This window comes from Lycorma delicatula, chromosome 12, assembly GCF_047948215.1.
Source record: "Lycorma delicatula isolate Av1 chromosome 12, ASM4794821v1, whole genome shotgun sequence".
Classification (NCBI taxonomy): Eukaryota; Metazoa; Arthropoda; class Insecta; order Hemiptera; family Fulgoridae; genus Lycorma; species Lycorma delicatula.
In genome coordinates this window covers 69,784,705-69,806,282 of record NC_134466.1, presented here as the reverse complement: position 1 = coordinate 69,806,282, position 21,578 = coordinate 69,784,705, and the positions used below count along the sequence as shown (strand labels likewise).

The following is a 21,578-nucleotide window of genomic DNA, read 5'->3' as shown; positions in this document are numbered from 1 at the left end:
TCCGTGTTTCTCGCTGTTGTGCGAGATTTTTGGGGACCATTTTTGCATAAATCTTTCTCATACCAAGCTCTTCAGTTAATATTAGACGAACCGTTTCTCGATCGATGTTGAGTTCTTCTGCAATCATTTTCACGGATAATCTTCGATCAAATCGTACGTTTTCACGCACCCTGGTCAAGTTGACATCTGTCCGTGAGGTTGATGGTCGTCCACTGCGGTCTTCATCTTCAACATTCGTTCTGCCTTCACTAAAAATTTTATGCCCATGAAAAACTTGAGCTCTTGACATAACCTCTTCTCCAAAAGTCTTCTGAAGCTTACCATAAGTTGTCGTGTTTTCACCCAATTTAACGCAAAAAGAAATGGCATACTGTTGCGCAATATTTTGCGGTTTCATTTCTGTGATGAGAGACACAAACACGTGTTCACTTATTACAGCACAACTCACAACTGAGCAGTTGCATCAATGTGCCGCTTGGACTAGAAGCAGCTTATAGACCAAGGACAAAGATGGTGTGCCTACATAAGCTGCAGGGTTGCCACATCTTGCAAAGAAAAATCAGTCTCATTACTTTATTGTCGCACCTCGTATATTAGTTAGGTGAAAAGAAAAATTTTTGCAAAAATTCATACAAAAATTTTTGTATGTGTGCGAAATGGTTCACATTGTTCAGAGAAGGTTTAAAGCTATTGAAATCTTCAATCTGACTGGTAGAAAGAAAGTTAGGGGTATTGTGAACCGACTGCTGTGTTTAGAGAGTAGTTTGAATTAAATCCGATAGGTGCTATTTTGATGACAATTGAATTTATTTAGATTTGGACTTTTATAAAGTGAGAGGTTAAATTTTATTAAGTTCCGTAATGTTCAGTTTTTTAATGCTTTATCAAACTTTCAATTGTGTTCATTTAATCTAAATACAAGGACAATCCAGAAAGTAACTTACGTTTGTGCCTAGCATGGAGGTCGGTGGGGATAGAGTCGCCATATTGGGGTCAAAACGTTTCTACTCTATGCATCAAGCTGTTGCAGCATGTGGGCTATGATTTTTGTACTTTGTTTGTTGTGAATTATTGAAATGTGTGTCAATAGAAAATCGTGTGAGTTATGAGGTGCGTTCAGTGATTAGGTTTTTATTGGCAAAAAACCTCAAACAAATTGAAATTCATTGGCAATTTTGTGAGGTGTACAGAGATAGAATAATGAGTGGAGGTGGAGTGAGGCAGTTGTGCATTCAGTTTAAAAATGGCATGATGAGGACTGCAGTGGTCAGCCTAGCCTTGTGACTGATGATCTGATGATGAAAATCAGCGACAAAATTCATGAAAATCGCTACATTACAATTACAGAACTCTAGCTTCATTTCCCACAAATTTCACAAAGTAGCATGAAATTGTATCAGGGAAGCTTGGTTACCACAAATTTTGTGCAAGATGGTTACAAAAATCTAAGGTGATGGATTTCTACAGAGAAGGAATTGAAAAGCTTGTGCATCATCATTATAAGTGCCTCAATTTAAATGTCGACTATGTAGAAAAGTAGTTTAAGATTGTCCCTTTTAAGTGTTTATAATAAAATTTCTTTTTTTTATTTGGTTGACTTTTTATTTCAAAATGTAAGTTTCTTTCTGTACAGCCCTCGCATATACTCAAATCTAGCAATAGCGAAGCATTGCCGGCTCTGCTAGGTTTAATCATTTTAAATTGTTATCATGTAGTCAGAAAAGTTTATAACTTGTATTGATATTAATTGTAATTTCATTTGTTGTGTGAGAGTTTTGTACTAAGATAATCTAAATCATGATACAGTGTTTTAAATTGAGACTAGAATTTAACTGAATGAACTATGCAAAAAGCTTCCGATGAGCATTGGGCATTGTCAGTTAGCACCTGCTGTAGATGATTGAGCATCTTAAGAATGTTTTCTGACAATGCAAATAATTTGCAGAGAATTGTAGTTTAGATAGGCGCTGTGAAAATGCCTCCCTAATGCATACAGCAAGCAGTTTACAACAGACCTATTAACTGTAGATATATATGACCAGTCTTAATTTGAATATAAATATAATCCTTTTTTATTCACATGACTTAGAACCAGGATGAATTTTCTTAATAATAAAAGTTAAAGTTAAAAGTCGCTTCATACAAATTTATGTTGCTAATTAATGGCCATGTTAATTTTTAGACAGTAACAAAACATTTTATTTATGAAAAATTCTAGGATTCATTTTTAGTCATAAAGAGGTAGCAGTTGCTTTCAGATGGTAGTTAGTAGAAGAAGTTTCAGTATACTTATTACATTTTCAGAAATTATTAATATATTCTTACTCCAAAGCATATGTCAGATGTATTTAGCAACTGAGCTACTGATTTTTCTTGTTTTTCTATCTTGTTTATAGCTCTCATAGCAATGAAGATTGTATGTAAATAACTTGACGTAAATCACAAGTCACAACTGTAGACTTGCTAGTGAAGTAGTTTGTCTTCGCTGTCAAATAATATATGCAGCGCATGTAAACAGCATTCCAAGCTGCCCTCAGAGGCAATAAATATGGGTGATATTCAGTCCTTCAAGTGCCTCCTCCTTCATTCTTTTCACTACTAGGGCTGGGTGTATAGTATACTTAATACTCATGGAGAATGCAAATTTCACGGCGTCAGTTGCTTTTTATGCAGTACAGCCATAATTAAGACAAAAACAGATTTGTAAAGCAGTAAACAAATGTATTTGAATTTTTGTAATATAATTTGTTGAATTACATCATTGTTTCTTTATTATTTTTATTGTAGAAACGGGAAGTCAAGATGGCGGTGAAAGAGGTGATACTCATACCAAAGTTTGGGATAATGAAGAAGAAGGTGTTGCTTACTCTTGGTCATTTTTCCATGTTATGTTTGGCTTAGCAACTTTGTATGTTATGATGACTCTTACGAATTGGTACTCGTAAGTATTTTATTTTTTCCTTATATGAAACAGTTTCATCGATATTTCTAAATCGTATGTAGCAGTGAAAGTCAGATATACAGAAAATAACTAGTGTAATATATACATTCAGTTAATTACAGTTTTTCTGTTTATCTTATTTTTGTATTTTATGTAACTTTTAAGAAAATTGAGATGTTAAAAATGTTATGCTGTTTAAGAAAACTTTCTCTTAACATATAGAACTAATTTAACTTTCACTATGATTGTCATGTGAGAGGTGGAATTCATTCATTTTAAATGTAACTTCTCCTAACTCTAATAATACTAATTTTAAAGTAACATTTAATTTGCTGAAAAAAGAACTGCAAAAACAAGAGGTTGCTGTCTTACTCAAATAAGATGTATGTTTTAAACATACAATGTAGTCTACAATTTTTTAATCAGGTTAGAAAATTAATGAGCTGTCGCATATTTTTTTTAAAGAATTTCGTTAGATATAATTATTTAAAATATTTGTTAAAAGTACACACAGCGTTAAGTGAAAAGAGTTGATTTTACATCTTAATTTTACTCTTTAATTTATTTTACTTGGTTTTAAGAGGCCATTAATATACAAATACTGTAAAGTAATGAATGAGATTGAAATTTTACCCAGTCTCTTTCTTCAGCAAATTAGTAAAATGTTTATATAAACATTTATATAACGTTTATAAACATTATATAAATAAACTTTATATAACATATAAAATCTATGGAAGCAATCAAATATAATGAAATAAATGTAATTAAACACAAAATATCAGTATGGAACTCACAGAGGTTGAAGAATGAAACTGGCACTGCTGAATCCACATTATATGAAGGAATTTGAATAAAGAATTGAATGCAGTTATCTCAAACATTCAAATCAGTACTCTTCTATAATCTATTATTGTTTTGAAAAATCATTGTTTAAAAAGAGTACTGGTAGTTAAATTAATATAGTATTTACAATGTACGTAGCTGATGGTATGTTTACAATACAATATCCAAACGACGTTTCTTTTTCATTAGTTCATTTAACACATCTTCTGCAGTTGGAGTGTAGTTTCTATGTATGTTGAGAAGTGGTAATCCATTCAAACATGTATTTCCACTAGAATTACGCAAATATGTTTTTGCGTAATGTTGAGAAACATCGTTTATTTGTACATGTGGACACTGAGAGTGCAGCTAGTATATCTAATCAAGTACATATTTGGCATTATGTTGGGATTGCACATTGTTAACCCATCTATGGCCGTTATCGGTTGGTCTTCCTGGCAACTGCTTCTTATGTCACTGGCGTAGAATTCTGTGAGCGAAGTGAAAGCATAAACTTAAACAGCAGGGGCGGAAGGTCTTGGTTTCGTAGGTAAAAGGCACTGAAAGCCTTTCAATATTTCCTTGTGTTTCAAGAAACGCGAATCTAGTTGGACATGGAAGTATCCAGAAATGGAATAAAAGTAGTGACCCAGAAGTAAAGTTCTGGTGTTGCTGATGATAAGTCCAAGTTTACACGGTTTATTGCTCGCGCTGCTATGCGAGGGATTTGAATGGAGTGTCTCAACCTATTAAATACTTAAGAAGCACAAATGAAAATTTGGAAAATTCTTCATCAACATTTTTGCATATACATTTCATTTCACTGTTAATATCTTCTGCAAGGTTTACTACTTCTACAAGATCAGTAGTTAAATTCTGCTGGAATTTACACAATGGGAGACTGAAAGAAAACAGTGTCTGAGTACAAAACAGCAATATCAGAAATTGACAGTCAGTCAAACCACATAAAAGTGAATTTGCTGGTGAGGACAAGTTTTTGTCATTCCATTCTGATGAGCTTTGAAGGGTTGCAATAGTAGGGGCATACAATTCCACCATTGCGGCCATGTAATTATACCTTTCCAACCAAAATGTTGCACAAAGTTGAACAAGTTTTTCACGGCGTGAAGTTCTAGTTTCCATTTCCCTAATCGCTGATTTTAAAAATGTTGCCTTTTAGGGATATTAAGAAAATCGTACAGACTTGATTTTGTACCCATACAGTTTCTAATGGCAATTACTTCACAAGCACTGGATACAGCTCAGTTGAGGCCGTGTGCTGAGCAGTGGACATATAAAGCTGACAGAATTATTTCCTTTACATGTGCCTTCTTCTTTTTTTTCCTGTTTAGCCTCCAGTAATTACCATTCAGATATTACTTCAGAGGATGATATGTTTGAGTGTAAATGAAGTGTAGTCTTGTACAGTCTCAGTTTGACCATTCCTGAGATGTGTGGTTAATTGAAACCTAACCACCAAAGAACACCGATATACATGATCTAGTATTCAAATCCATATAAAAATAACTTGACTTTGCTAGGACTTAAACGCTGGAACTTTCTACTTCTAAATCAGCTGATTTGGGAAGACGCATTCACCACTACACCAACCTGATGGGTTCTTGTACATGTGCCTAGACTCAGTTTACTTTTTCCTGACGTGGACATAGCTCTGTCATACCCTTGACCACGAATCTTATTTATGTTTACATTTAATGAATGCAACTTGCCCAGTATTACTGTTGCAATTCCTTTTCCGGTCACATCATATAATGGTACGAATTGTAGAAAGTTTTCCTTCACAGTGAAATTTTCTGTATCAACATGATGAACACACAGTTATAATTGTTGTAAGCCTGATATGTCTGACGTCTCATCAGCGAGAATATAGAAGCAACTGGAGGCATTAAGTTCTTTCACAAGATTTCATACAATGAAGTTGTTGCACACTTCAGTTATTTCATTCTGCATTCTAGGACTGGTAAATACTGCGCATTTTCAACACTACACATCAACATATTTTTTAATACAGTATCAGTGTTGCTTCAAAAGGAAAGAAATGCCCCAAAATTGTCATCATTTTCTTCTGGTTCTTGGTCGACCTCATCCTCTATTCGTCCTCAATCACTGTGGCCTTGCCGATTGATACATTGTTTCCCATATGTTGCAGTATCTATTAGCACATCTATAGACTTGCTCTTCCCACATGAAATTTTGGTCAGAGTACCTCCAAACTTTCATTGTGATAAAGACACTTTTCATGTTCTGCGCTCGACGGCATCCTTCCAGTTGTCAAATTTCTCACTGCAAAGTTGACCTAAAGGTTACTTGCCAGATCCAACACCATTTCTTGGAGCAAAAAGTGCACAAAATGTTCAAAAACTCCCTCCCTTAAATTCAGAATATACAAGTCGCTCCCAGCGGTAAAGCCATTTATTTTCGCAGCCTTAGGCTACAATTTTTTTTAACATTATTTCATTTTGTATAATAAAAATGCTTGTCCCAGTGCCGCATGCCATTATTACAACTTAGGACACACAATAATCAAATATTTTAGTCAATGATTATTTGTATACAATAGGTACTTAACATAACGTATAAAAGATAGGCACTTTATATAACATAAAATCTACGGAAGCAATCAAATATAATGAAATAAATTTAATTAAATACAACATGTCAATATGGAACTCACTGAGGTTTTTCCTTTTGTTGGAAAAAGAAACCCTGGATTTGGTTCTCAGATATTGTTCAAAACATCCAGTTTTTTTTTTTTTTTCATTAAACAAGTTTTATCCTATGTAAACACCAATATCATAAGTTCACTGGAACTTGAATATGTTAAAGCTTCTGTAATCAGAACAATACACTTATCACTTCTAAATGATTCAGCGGACATGTCAACATTATTGAGTGATGGTGATGTACATTCAATTCCAGCCAAGTTTTCACAGGAGGGTGTGAAATTAGTTTCAGGAAGAACGTTTACAACAGCATCATCATGTTGCAGCAGCGAAGAAATATTTGGCGATGTGAAATTTTTACTGATGTTTTAAGAACCATTACCGGCATGTAATTTTTTGCTAAAAAATTGTAAAATTGAACTTTTGAGGTTGTTTAGACATATTAAAGAACACGAAACAATAATGTAAAGTTTCTATTTAAAAATATAAACTGCGAAATGCATAAAACGTTCCACAAAAAAATCTGCACTCAGACTAACGAGTGAATACTGCTCAACAATGTACAATATCTCATATATGCACTGTTGCCACTGCAGAGCTGTCCCAATAATATGTTTCACAAACAAATAGTTTATAGGTGTCAGCATTATTCTATTACAATGTCGGTATTATTATTCTTGATAAGCAGCACAGGTTTGATGGTCTTTCCTCTCTTTCAGTAGACTAGTAGGGGTATATGCTTTGACACCCACCGCACCAGTGAGAACACTGGTGAGTGATGACTACTGTGTTGCACATTGAGTGATGTACTGTACATGCCGCAGCTCTCAGTACGGGGCTTAAATTATTGAAGAAGGAAGAGCGGCGAACTGGATCTTATGTCGATAGATTTTGTTACTCTTGACAGTGAGAAATTAGAGGAGAGAATATGATGAATTTTTAAAAAGATACTCAAATATATATGTGTAAATTTGTGAGTATGCGATGACTTCATCTATTTTCTTAGGAAGGATTTAGTGGTTGTGTTTAATTTTTTAGTTCATTTTATTTGTTTATTTTATGTACGGCTAACTCTAAAAAGTACGTAAACCTTCAAAGGGGGGTTCAAACCTGGTAACCCCCCTTGTGTACACCCCTGGTTGCACGTATTCAGTTATGTCTCATTTAACATAACTGATCTCCTGGTTTATTTGTATATTTCGGTTTGGTTTTATAACTTCGATTTTGAGATAACAGTAAGAAAATACAGCAGTTAATTACAGTTAAAAATAGACTGATATTTTGGATTAAAACAAAATTAATTCAAAAAAATTAATTATTATTCTTCAGAAATTTTAAACTCTTGTAGAATATAAACTATTATAATAACAACATACTTTTAACTTTTAGTATGTATTTTCTTTACAATCTAGACATTATGCCAATTTTTGTATTTATATATATTTATTCTTTCTTAATTAAGTACTATTTTTTATTATTATTATTGCAGGCCAAATTCAACATTAGAAACATTGAATGCAAATGCTGCTTCGATGTGGGTTAAAATGGTTTCAAGTTGGGTATGCCTTGCATTATATACTTGGACTCTTATTGCACCTATTGTTCTTCCTGACAGACAATTCAATTAAATGAACTAAAATTTCTTCTGATTCTGCTTCTATATATAAATATTTTAAAATAAATATGTATTGGAAATACTACTTAAGGTATGTATTATCTAATTTTTAATAAAAAGTTAGTTAAGTAATGTAATTTTAACTTTAAACTTTTGGATCCGACCTGTAATGATATGCAACAGCCCAGATGTTCTATATATATAGGTCTTATGTAAATTAAATGTAGGTGCTCATCAATGCAATGCAATGCAATGCAATCATAATCAGAAAATGGAAATGTTTGAGTTGCTGGAACAACTGCTTGTCATAAATGAGAGAATAGAATAGAGATATAGGTTAAAAAAGGGCTTTTAGAGATTAAAAATAATGAATAAAAAAATAGAAATAAGAAGCTTCTCTATATGTACTGCTAACACTGAAAAATACTAAGATGCAATTGTATGTGCAGTATAGCAGATGGCAAAAAATAATTTAATTATATTTATTTGCCGCATTTTACAACATTGTTACATGTACAATAAATTATAATAATATAGAAAATATATTAAAAGTAATTTCTTTGACAATAAGTTGCCAGCAAAGCAGCAGCTTGAGTGCCAGCAATGTGTATAGTTCAAGTAACAAAAAAGAAAGCTATTACCTACCTTAAAGAAAAAAAAGAAGCTGTTGTTGATTCTGATTGTTTAGATTTAGTACAATGAAAAGAGGTGATCCACTTTTATATAGTAAATCATGTAAATGGATGATGTCATAAATTTAAATATTATATCACTAATATAAATAATATAACTATTACATTAGCACATTTTTTTTGTCTTCAGTCATTTGACTGGTTTGATGCAGCTCTCCAAGATTCCCTATCTAGTGCTAGTCGTTTCATTTCAGTATACCCTCTACATCCTACATCCCTAACAATTTGTTTTACATATTCCAAATGTGGCCTGCCTACACAATGTTTTCCTTCTACCTGTCCTTCCAATATTAAAGCGACTATTCCAGGATGCCTTAGTATGTGGCCTATAAGTCTGTCTCTTCTTTTAACTATATTTTTCCAAATGCTTCTTTCTTCATCTATGTGTCGCAATACCTCTTCATTTGTCACTTTATCCATCCATCTGATTTTTAACATTCTCCTATAGCAACGCATTTCAAAAGCTTATAATCTTTTCTTCTCAGATACTCCGATCGTCCAAGTTTTACTTCCATATAAAGCAACACTCCAAACATATACTTTCAAAAATTCTTTCCTGACATTTAAATTAATTTTTGATGTAAACAAATTATATTTCTTACTGAAGGCTCGTTTAGCTTGTGCTATTCGGCATTTTATATCGCTCCTGCTTCGTCCATCTTTAGTAATTTTACTTCCCAAATAACAAAATTCTTCTACCTCCATAATCTTTTCTCCTCCTATTTTCACATTCAGCGGTCCATCTTTGTTATTTCTACTACATTTCATTACTTTTGTTTTGCTCTTGTTTATTTTCACGCGATAGTTTTTGCGTAGGACTTCATCTATGCCGTTCATTGTTTCTTCTAAATCCTTTTTACTCTCGGCTAGAATTACTATATCATCAGCAAATCGTAGCATCTTTATCTTTTCACCTTGTACTGTTACTCCGAATCTAAATTGTTCTTTAACATCATTAACTGCTAGTTCCATGTAAAGATTAAAAAGTAACGAAGATAGGGAAAATCCTTGTCAGACTCCCTTCCTTATTACGGCTTCTTTCTTATGTTCTTCAATTGTTACTGTTGCTGTTTGGTTCCTGTACATGTTAGCAATTGTTCTTTTATCTCTGTATTTTAACCCTAATTTTTTTAAAATGCTGAACATTTTATTCCAGTCTACGTTATCGAATGCCTTTTCTAGGTCTATAAATGCTAAGTATGTCGGTTTGTTTTTCTTTAATCTTCCGTCTACTATTAATCTGAGGCCTAAAATTGCTTCCTTTGATCCTATAATTTTCCTGAAACCAAATTGGTCTTCTCCTAACACTTCTTCTACTCTCCTCTCAATTCTTCTGTATAGAATTCTAGTTAAGATTTTTGGTGCATGACATTAGCATAAATGTGTAAAATTAATGTTATCTCTGTAAATATATCTGGCTTGCAAGGAGTTAATTATTATAGCTTTGAGAATTTAACCCATCCTACAATTTATTTAATAAAAATATTGGTAATTTATAGGTGAATGAAAATTCCTAAATATTTAACAATTTTTGACTCTAAAAGAGGGACATCCTGACCCTGGTAGGGGAAGATGCCTTGTGACAATCCCGGTCCCCTTGTTACCCCACTCTCTCTGTTCCTAGTCCTAATGGGGGTTTCCTGAGGTCATTTTTTAGATACTCTAAACTTGATAACCCAACACAGTTACCAATTAGTCTTCTGTCAGGGTGTGACAGATGCATTTCCTTGGCAGACATTTCCATCAGTGTATTTACACAATTTACTGTCACCTTCGTATGGCTTCCAACCACAACCACCTATCTTAACTTACAACCGTCAACTATCAAATTAACCGATTCACAAAAGCATGATCCCTATACCTTCCTGTTACATTAAGCATGATCCCTATACCTTCCTGTTACATTAGAGGTTTCACACAAAAATGCTTCCTATATGTAATTTGAATTACCCTAAGCACTCAGATCATTACTTGATCATAATATAATTGGTGCTCAGTCACAAGGATAATAATATCCGTAATACCAGAAATAACAAGGACCACCTCTTGAGAGACATCGTTATCTGCGGTTGATGACTATGGACACCAATCACAAATAATGATAGGAGATGCTGGGCTCACAACAAAAAATTCCTGTAACACTTATACCTCATTCGATGAGAGCATACAGCATTATAGCTTTGCATACACCCTTATGTAGAACACGCATAGTTCTGAAATTAAGCCCCCCAACCGGAGTGAACTGCTCTCTGAACACTGAAGGAAGTAAAACAAGCCTTTTTGGCAGCATATTTTCAAGCAGTGCTGCTTGAATTGAAGATTCTTATCAAGGATAACACATAGCTACTTCAGCGGTGGGACATAACAAATTTGATGACCTGCTACTGATGCACGAGGTTGTCTTGTAATAGCAAGTCTGCCGTTGAGCAACATCATTGTTATTTTCTCTGGGTTAACCACAATCTTATGTTGCAAACTACATAAATAGAGTATCTTGTGAGCCTGGGTTGCCCTGAATTAGATATCATTTTTTGAATTGCCTTTAACCAGCAAGCCCATCATCCACATACATAATGACATGGCATCCCATGGGTAACCTCAACCACATCAAAGATTGAATTCAACAACCTAGAGCAGACGTCCTAAAACACTACCCTGTGGAATATTTAAAGGACACATGTGTGATATCTGTTTGGATGAATAAATGTATTGAATAATTTCTCTTGCACAGGTGGATGAATGGATTTTTATTGGGATTGGGAGAAATGTCATGAATTCACTTTTCTTGTAATTTTGAGTGAATTATAAAGTTGAATTATAAGTTAAATTCATTTTCACCAGATGGCAGTAGGCATGATCTTTTACAGACTGTTGATTTGTTTGTAAATGCTCATTGACTAAGAGTAGTTTTAACATTTGATTAATTTTATAATATATATGACTGTTATTAATAAATTACTCTTTAACTCTGTATGTTTTTTATAAGACTAGTCGCAGAGGTTTTTCAGTATATTTAATAAAATAATTATCTTATTTCTAGAATTGCTTTTATGAAATTTCTTTTCTTTTACAGGTACTTACCTTATTTCTGGATCAAAAGTTTATGCGTGTTGTATACCATATATTATAATTTATCATCTCTTTTTCATTTATATTTTAATGTAATAAATAATATAACATAATAAATGTAATAAATATGTATTACATAGTTTTTTATATGATTCTTTTGACAAATTTTTTATTGACATAGTATTGCTTATTTTAATTGTATTTTAACTTCATTTTATTATTTTCGTTGTTGCAAACTTTTCCAAACCACTTTTGAATTTTATTCCAGTTATGTTTTCTATTTTCCAGTAATATAATTTTTTTTTAATAACAATTTTCTTCTGTGATAAAAATTTATACTTAAATGCCAACCATCAGTATAACCATACAGGTGTAAAAGAAGTATTAATTTAACCTAATATTAATAATAAATTTTGCATTTAAAAATTAAGTTTTTAACATTCATAAATTACTGGGTTTTTTATTATTATTATTTTTTATTATAAAAAAATTTTCATTAAATGTTTAAAAACTAACCAATTTATATATATATATATTTTTTTATTATTATTATTATTGAATATAGAGATTGTTGGGTTACATAACTGAAATTTGGATTTTTTATTTATTTTTTTTACATTACATATTTTTTATTTTACTCATTAATAAAAAAAAATATATAAAAATAATTATAAATATTATGTATCTTTTAATAATAAAATTTAGTTGTAAAATTGGTTTTAAAAATTTTATGATAAATATTTCCTTACTTGATATTTCTCACTTTCTGCTCGTAATCATTATATTATTATCAATATTTTAACACTTAGCAAATTGCTACCTCTCTCTGTTTACCAAAGAATTATGTAAATATAATGTGGGCATCTACACCATTTTTATCTGTAGATTAACGGATACTGGCATATAATGTTCAAAAACTATACTTCACAAGGAGTACTTGACCATTTAGTATTATTATCTTTTATTTATGAATAATAAATTTGCCCAAGCCCCAAAAGTTTTTATACAGAAATTTGCTGTTATCAAATATAGATTTAGTAGCTGTTATCAAATATAGATTTAGTAATTAAAAAGAGATATTTGTGTAATATTTGTATGAAGTAGAGCGCTTCATAAGACCGTGAAACTTGGATTTTTGGAAGCAGATGAATAAAGAACGGGGACTACTCTGATCTGATATTATAGATTAGACATACTATGAATTAAAAGAGAGAAAACTGACTGTTGATTATTTGAAGTTTGAATGATTATAGACGAATATATATTAAGTTTATGCCTTATTTATTGATTGAATTACATTTTGTATAGAAACACTTTTGATTAAATTCTGGTAATCTTATTTGTCGTAATTGCATTTTAGTTTAATAATAACACATTGAATATATTTAGTAATATTAATGTAAATAATAAATTGAATAGATGAATACATTGTGTATAACCGTACTATTGCATATCATCATGTCTTTTGTGTCTACAATTGAGTCAGCTGAGCGGCGAGAAAAAGAATTATGACAATTAAAACTGCCATTACAATATTTTTAAATAAAAACAAAATATGACATTAAAACTTAACATGACCGCCCGCCAAAATCGGCGGATTTTGAATTTAAACTTTTGATATTGAATATAAACATAAAAAATTAAAATATAAAGAAAATTCATAATATAATGTAATGTAATACAAATATGATACAATTTTGAACAAAATATAATTTTGACAAATAATACAAATATTAGGTAGTATCATAACACTTAATAAGATATACATAAGTAATAAGTATAACAAAATGAATACATATAAAAAGAACATTGAATAAAAACTGTTAAGATTTTAATTAATTATCTGATAAGGGTAGCAGACACAATTTATGTATTTGGCTACGAAATACACCATTTGATGTACGAGTGGCAACAACTCTAACTAAATTATCAGAACCCATGAAAGCATGAGTAGCAATTCCAGATTTCCAAAATAATGGAGAAGTATTGTCATCACAAATTAAAACTAAATCGCCCTCACAAAGATTTCTATTAGGAAAACGCCATTTATTGCGTTGTTGCAGTTGATGCAAATAATCTTTAGACCATCTTTTCCAAATAACTTGAATAAATTTCTGCAATAATTGCCACCTACCTAAACGATTTTCTGGAGTTTCAGAAAAGTCTGGGTCAGGAAATGAAGTAAGAGGAGAACCGATTAAGAAATGGCCAGGAGTAAGCAGTTCAGGATCTTTAAGGTCATTAGAAATAGCAAAAAGTGGGTGAGAATTAAGACATGCTTCAATTTGAGTTAAAATTGTACAAAATTCCTCGAAGGTAGGAATGGTTTGTCCAACGACATGGCGAAGATGAAATTTAACAGTCTTGATTCCGCTTTCCCACAAGCCACCAAAGTGTGGCGAGGAAAGTGGAATAAATGACCATTTGAAATTTTGAGAATTTGAGAAAGATTGAATAGCCGAATTGAAGTCCTTTGATTTAAAAAATTGAAACAATTCATAAAGAGTGTTCCTAGCACAACGAAAGTTAGTAGCGTTATCTGAATACATTTGATTACAAATATCCCTGCGAGCAATAAATCGTTTTAAGGCAGCAATGAAGGATTCAGTTGTTAAATCTGAAACAGGTTCTAAATGAATAGCCTTAGTAACTAAGCAAATAAAAAGCGCAATATAGGCCTTTGAAAGAATTTTAGATTTTTGCCCGCCATGACGAATCATAATAGGGCCACCAAAGTCAATAGCGCAACAAGAAAAGGCTCGCGAAGGAGTTATTCTAGAAGAGGGTAATTGACCAAGTTGCTGAGATTGGTTATCAGCATTAAAACGAAAACATTTTAGGCATTTTCTAACTATAGAACGAATAGCTATTTTTTTGCATTCACAATCCAAAGAGAACTGTGAGTTAATTGGAGTCCAGCATGTAAAAGACGTAAATGTTCACTGTGGATGATTAACCTTGTTATGTTTGCATGAGGATGTAGTATTAACTGATGTTTTTTATCGAAAGACAAATTAGAATGTTCCAGTCTACCTCCTACACGAAGTAAACCTTTATAGTCTAAAAATGGATCTAGCAAACTGAGTTTACTTTGTTTCGAAATGAAACATTGGTTTTGAAGATCATTAATTTCAGATTTAAAATATGCTAACTGAGATTGATGAATGAAAAATTCAAGAGTGAATTCTAATTCATTTGAAGACAATGCATCAAATTTTCTATCGTTAGTAGACTTATGCTTAATATTTTGAATAAATCTAAAACAATAAGTAATGACACGAATTAGTTTAGACAGCGAAGAGAATTTCTCAGTATAATCAGTAATATTAGAAGTCAAAAGAGATAACCTGAACAGTTTGACGACCACCATAATACAAAATTAATTAATTTTTTCGGAAGACATCCCTTAGAGAGTATCTCGGCAGGATTCGAAGGTGATTCAATATGATGCCACTTCGCATTAAAAGTCAACTGTTGAATTTCTGAAATTGATTGGCTACAAACACTTTCCAATTGGTGGATTGACCATGAATCCAATGGAGTGCAATCATGGAATCAGAATATAAATGAATTTCATTGATTCTTTCATTTAAAGCTAATGTAACTTGATTAAGTAAACGTGATAAGAGCAAACAAGCACAGAGTTCAAGTCTTGAAAGAGTCATTTGTTTTAAAGGGGCAACTCGTGATTTGGAACAATAAATTACGTGAAACCTTATCATTACAGTAAGTAATTCTAACATATATACATCATCCGAAACCGTTAAGAGATGCATCTGCAAATCCATGGAGTTGAAAGGATTTGATGCTACTATCAATGTTTAATCTTACACATCTGTCAACATTTATAGAACTAACTAAACTTAATTGATTGTATAAAATTTGCCACTGCGATAGTAAATTATCGGGTAAAGTATCATCCCAATTGCACTTGACTAGACAAAGGTTTTGCATAAGAATATAATGGGTCCAATAAGACCTAATGGATCATAGATACCAGAAATAATTGATAAAATATGTCTTTTAGTGAATATTTTAACTTCCCTTTGATTGACTTCATAAGTTAATTTATCTAAGTAATTATTCCATAATATACATAAAGTACGTATGTTTTCATTTTTATTTAATGATATATATGTGGATTTAATAGTACAGTATCATCAGTGGAGAAAACAATATTTTGACAGTTGGAGAACCACTTATGAAGGAGAAAGCCATACTGTTTTAATAAGTTACATACATGTTTTTAACTGCTTAATTTCATGTACACTATCAGCTCCTGTAATAAGGTCATTGTTGGGTAAAGTTAACAAAAATGAACACACAGCTTGTATTTGCCAAAAGAAATTGGACTTTAATTAGAAAGAAAACAACTGAACTTATGATAAATCATAACCTTAAAAAATTAAAAGAAATTATGAAATAAACACTTAATTCTATATAAGAAATATCAACTGAAATCAGCATATCAGTAATGATATTAAATGAGAAAATACATGAATATACATTTTTCAAATACACATTTTGAAAATCTACAATTTAACAAAGCCTGAAAACAAGAGAACATAAAACAGCTTATTTACAATTATATACTTAGAAAAACATAACATCAATAAACATAGTATGACTGGAAAACTATTGCATTACTGACATATGCTGTAATATTGAAAAATTAGCAATGAACAAATGTCATTAACTTAGACAAATAAACTACAGTAAATCTTGTTATTGGCACTGGCCTTTTCTGAATTATGAACATCATCAAACTTAACATTAAATAATTAAAACATGTAATTCTAGTTTAGTATAGAAAAAAGGCCACGATAATATTCCAGTATAAAAAAAGTTAATTACAATAATCAAATTGAAATAACTGAGCATAGAGTTCAACTTAGAAAATAAGTTTTCTTGAAAACAAGAAATTACAAAGTCCAAAAACATAAATTCACATCAGGAGTAATTTTCTTTAGATTAATTTAAGAGAAGTAATATGAATTCAGTGCATGAATAGATAAGAATTAATCTCGGCGATTAACATGTTAAATTAGATTAAATGATGGCGTTAATTGCAATAAACATTTCAAGTAAAAAATTTACGAAATTAAAGTGCACATATACATACAGTTTATCGTTGGTGTAGTCTGTAACAGAGGTAACAATTTGTGATTAGAAGTTGAATAATTACGTAGCACCTCAGATTTGTAGTAATGAGTTTGGAGAGATTCTGCATCGATGAAAATGTAATCAGCAGCTGGAGAAGATTCGGCGTCGATAGAGTTGGCTGGTTTGTAGTAATTGAACCACTTTCAACAGAGACGTTATCTATTGAATTTGAAAATTAACTTATCGAAGAAACGAGGCAAAAACGAACATAGAAATTTGTAAAATCACAAAACACTGATGAGTAGAACAAGAGAATATTTTGACAGAGAAATACCACAACATTTATGAGAGTATGAAAACTATGAAAGTATTAACATTAAGCGAGAGAGAAAGAACCGCAAGCTGGTCCCTGCCTGGGGAACAGCCTGTACATCCAAACAACATGCAAAACTGAACTGGAAAGAACAAAGCTGGTGAGAAGTAGGGGAAGCGAACAAAGCAATGGACAGAAGAGTGTGAGTGAAGAAATGACATCAGGGCAGACAAAGAGAAATAGACTTCTAGGAACTATGACAATATTGAAATTGGTTGAGAATAAAAAACACTTAAGAATAATATATATATTAAGACTAAACAGCAATAAATAATGCACGATAGAAATAAGCTGACACCAATATGATGATGCAACAGTAAGTCAAACTGGAGCCTAGAGAAATTGATATAGAAAACAAACCCAAACAACCTATTTTAAAAATACACGTATGATAAGCCTTACAAAATGCAAAATAAATTTACCAAGCCTGTAATAATTACAAGACTCAACCATAACCTTGAATTCATTGAACTAAACAACGAGTAGCTAAAAATGAGGCACTCGTTGTACCATAAGTTACTGTTCTTAAGGCATAATGCTTTAAGTCTTGTTCAGGGTTTTTATGCCACAGTATTCTTTGTAAATTACTGTCCTTCTGAGTAACTAGAATCTGTCTGTACATTTTTGTGATATCAGATGTGATAACTTAATTATGGATTCTAAATCTTAAAATTATTGAAAATAAGTCTTGTTGGACCGTATCATTTAGAGATAGACCATTGCTGGATTTGGCTGAGCCGTCAAACACAACTCTTAGTTTGGTTGTTAAGCTTGTTTCCTTGAAAACAGCGTGATGAGGTAGATAAAAAACTTCTGAGTAGATATCAATAAATCCTTTGAATTAAGTTCAGACATATGACTTAGGTCTATATATTCATTAATAAAATTAGAGTATCCCTTCTTAAAACTGGGGTCTTGAATAAGCTTATGTTCTAAAGACAAAAAACTATTTCTGGCGTTATTGAATCGCCAAGTTTGATGTTATCTGATTTACGAGGTAACGTAACTATAAATCTACCATCCTTATTTCTAATTGTATTTTCTATGAAATTCCTTTCACATATTGAGTTATCATGAGAGGTTTGTTTGACTAAAATAGGTTCTTCTACCTGCCAGAAATTTTCTATCTGTGATGAAAGAAGTTTATTGTCATTACGAATGAAAAAGGAAGAAACGGAATTGTTGCGTGTAACATTTAAAGGAAGGTTTCCAGTTAATATATATCCTAGTCTTGTTTCTTGTATCAAGGGAAAATGCTGGTTACGTACAAATTTATTCAGCAGAATACGGTATAGAAAGTACTGTGCACCTAAAAGGATATCAATATTTGCAGAAATGTTAAAATGTGGGTCCGCAAGAAATAAGTTTTCAGGTAAATTAAGATGAGATGAATAAAATGATTCAGCAGGAAGATTGTCAGTTAGATTCGGTAATACAGCACAAACAATGTCTAATGTAAAGTTTTCATAGCGAGAGTATAGTTTAACTGTGACACTGTAATTTGATTGACATAATGCGTTATTAATTTCAGAAATTGGAAGATTATTTTTTGTTAAAGTTAGCCCAAGTTTACAAGCAAATTCCATTGTTTAGAAATTGGCTTGACTGCCTGAATCAAGCAACACTCTACATGTCTGATAATTTCCATGTTTGTCCACAGTATTGTACACAGCAGTAGACAATAAAACATTTTTGTTTGTTTGTAATTTTAATGCACGATAAGTATTATTTTCAGGCGTAGAGTTACGATTTATTAATTTCCTCTGTATGGATTAAGGAATGATGCTTTTTGGAACATGTTTTACATACATGCTTATTCATACAATTATTTACAGAGTGACCTGTTTGAAAACAATTAAAGTAACACTTATTCTGGACTAAAAATTCCTTGCGTTTATCTATTGTTAAATCAAGAAATTTTTTACATGTATATAAGTAATGATCGGATTTACACATAGTACATTGAATAATTTTTGAATTTGCATGGTAACTTAACTAAATTTTTTCTGTAAATTTTATTTGTATTGTTATATTTCCCTTGATCTTTAAAGGGTTTATTAATTACTTGTTTGTTAAAAGAGTGAGTGTTATTTGATTGCGAATTATTCTCAAGTTTAGCTGCAACATTTTCAAGTATTTGTCTTCTATTATTAAGAAACTCAACAAAGTTTTTGAAATTAGGAAAGTTTTCATTAGAAAGACTTTCCTTCCAATTTTTCCAAGTATTTTTGTCTATTTGTGATGCTAGTAATTGCATAACAGTAAGCTCATAAGGATTTACAGGTAAATTCATGCCTCCAATGAACTTATACAAGAATTAATTTTATTAATAAGATGATCTAAATTATCTGCAGATTCCTTTTCAATGAAGTTTAAAATATTTTGAATAAGATGAACAGAGATTATGTATTTATTATCATATCTTTTTTTAAGGAGATTTAAGGTGACTTGAATAATTTTCCTTTGTAATTGGTAAGTCTTTGATGATATTAAGGGCATCATCCCTTAAAGATGACTGTAAGTAGTTTAATTTTTGAATATCAGAAAGGTCATTTCTAGAATGAATTAAGTCATTAAATGTATTAAAGTAATGCTGCCATTCAAGTAAATTTCCACTAAAACATGGCAATTTAATTGGCTGTAAAAACTGCATTTGATTATTAATTGGTTTCACATTGGTAGGATCTAATTTATCAGGAGGTTTTATAGACATTTTATCTAACAAAGATTTTAATTTACATTATATGTTTCATAGATTATCTTCACTTTGTATTCTGTCAGTATCCTCATCAGTAGCTTCCAACTATGACTGAATGTCATCATATTTAACTTGTAATTCTAACAAATTTCTTAATTTTATTTATTTTATTTGTAAAGAATATATTTCATTTTTTGTGGTGTTAAAATTATCAGCAAAGGTATTGATTCGTGTGATTGATGCCTTAATTATACCACGTTTTTTTAAAAAGTTCCTTTCTATTAGTCTGCAAAGTCTTACTGTTGAGTGCCTCCTGGTCAGTCATTTTGAATTTAATTATATTAACATAAATATTAATAATAAGAAATTAGACATAATAATAAGAAAAGTAAAATTAATTAATAAGATGAACAATGGGTTACGCATATGATGAATGTTGATACTCGTAGCTCCTTGTAGATTGTCGTATACTCGGCGAACTAAGATAACACATGAAAACACTATCCAGTTCAATCTGAAAATTTCCGACACATCGATTCCACTATTGCTTACACTTTTATAGTTAAATTTCACTGCGTATAATGTTTGTACGCATTACAGTTTTTGGAGTAGCTTTTATAACTATACGAATTAAGTCCATTTTGAAACTTACAATTTAAAATTAAATACATCGTATTGAATACGTTGCTGAGGTTCAATATCCGGCTCGGAGGATCAATAAATATGTTGATTATTTGAAGTTTGAATGATTATAGACGAATATGTATTAAGTTTATGCATTATTTATTGATTGAATTACATTTTGTATAGAAACGCTTTTGATTAAATTATGGTAATCTTATTTGTCGTAATTGCATTTTAGTTTAATAATAACACATTGAATATATTGAGTAATATTAATGTAAATAATAAATTGAATAGATGAATACATTGTGTATAACCGTACTATTACATATCATGTCTTTTGTGTCTACAATTGAGTCAGCTGAGCGGTGAGAAAAAGAATTATGACAATTAAAACTGCCATTACAATATATTTAAATAAAAACAAAATATGACATTAAAACTTAACACTGACAGAGCCTTGGAAACATAAAGACTCTGTTAATGAATCATATAGTAATCCATCCATGACTAATAAACTAAATTTTAGAAGAGATTGTAGAGGGTAAAAATAAGAGTTCTAAAATTAATAACTGGTTATAAAAAAATAAGTTATTTCCAGCCTTTGATCTGAAACTGAAATCCTTAAAAGCCAGTACTGTGGTGTAATTCCTTGGAAACACAAAACTTATCACATAGTACTCAGTAGTGTTTAATGTTCAATTTTGTGTTCTCCTGTCGGTGCAATACTTGTTTTGTATTAATATATTTTTTTGTTCTGACTTACTTTTACATAAAAGTGAATACGTACAATAAATATTATGTTACAGTATTTTATTGTATATTATTATTTATTGTAGTTTAAGAAAATCAACTTTTTTGTGTTCTTTGCTGTTAAGGATTAGCTTTTTAAAACCTGTTCCCGGTACCCATCACTTTCCAACAGGTTGATAGTTTCAATGTAGCTAACTATAG

At 31.2% G+C, this 21,578-nt stretch overlaps 3 protein-coding genes across 4 annotated transcripts in view; 1 reads left to right on the top strand and 2 right to left on the bottom strand.

Annotated features, from left to right (window-relative positions):
- Positions 1-12,543, top strand: part of LOC142333464 (putative serine incorporator) — a 69,927-nt gene extending 57,384 nt beyond the window's left edge. For both annotated transcript variants that reach the window (XM_075380655.1, XM_075380656.1), the window contains 3 exons: positions 2,788-2,941; positions 7,940-8,156; positions 11,831-12,543. In XM_075380655.1, the coding sequence (XP_075236770.1) occupies positions 2,788-2,941; positions 7,940-8,078 (293 nt within the window). In that variant the 3' untranslated portion in view covers positions 8,079-8,156; positions 11,831-12,543. The remainder of the gene's footprint in view (positions 1-2,787; positions 2,942-7,939; positions 8,157-11,830) is intronic.
- Positions 12,544-13,661: 1,118 nt separating this feature from the next.
- Positions 13,662-14,546, bottom strand: LOC142332804 (uncharacterized). Its single transcript, XM_075379420.1, has one exon. It carries the CDS (start codon positions 14,544-14,546, stop codon positions 13,662-13,664), a length of 885 nt encoding a protein of 294 aa, XP_075235535.1.
- A 146-nt stretch (positions 14,547-14,692) lies between these two features.
- On the bottom strand, positions 14,693-15,196 carry LOC142332803 (uncharacterized). Its single transcript, XM_075379419.1, has one exon. The coding sequence runs from the start codon at positions 15,194-15,196 to the stop codon at positions 14,693-14,695; it is 504 nt and encodes a 167-aa protein (XP_075235534.1).
- Positions 15,197-21,578: the final 6,382 nt, after the last annotated feature.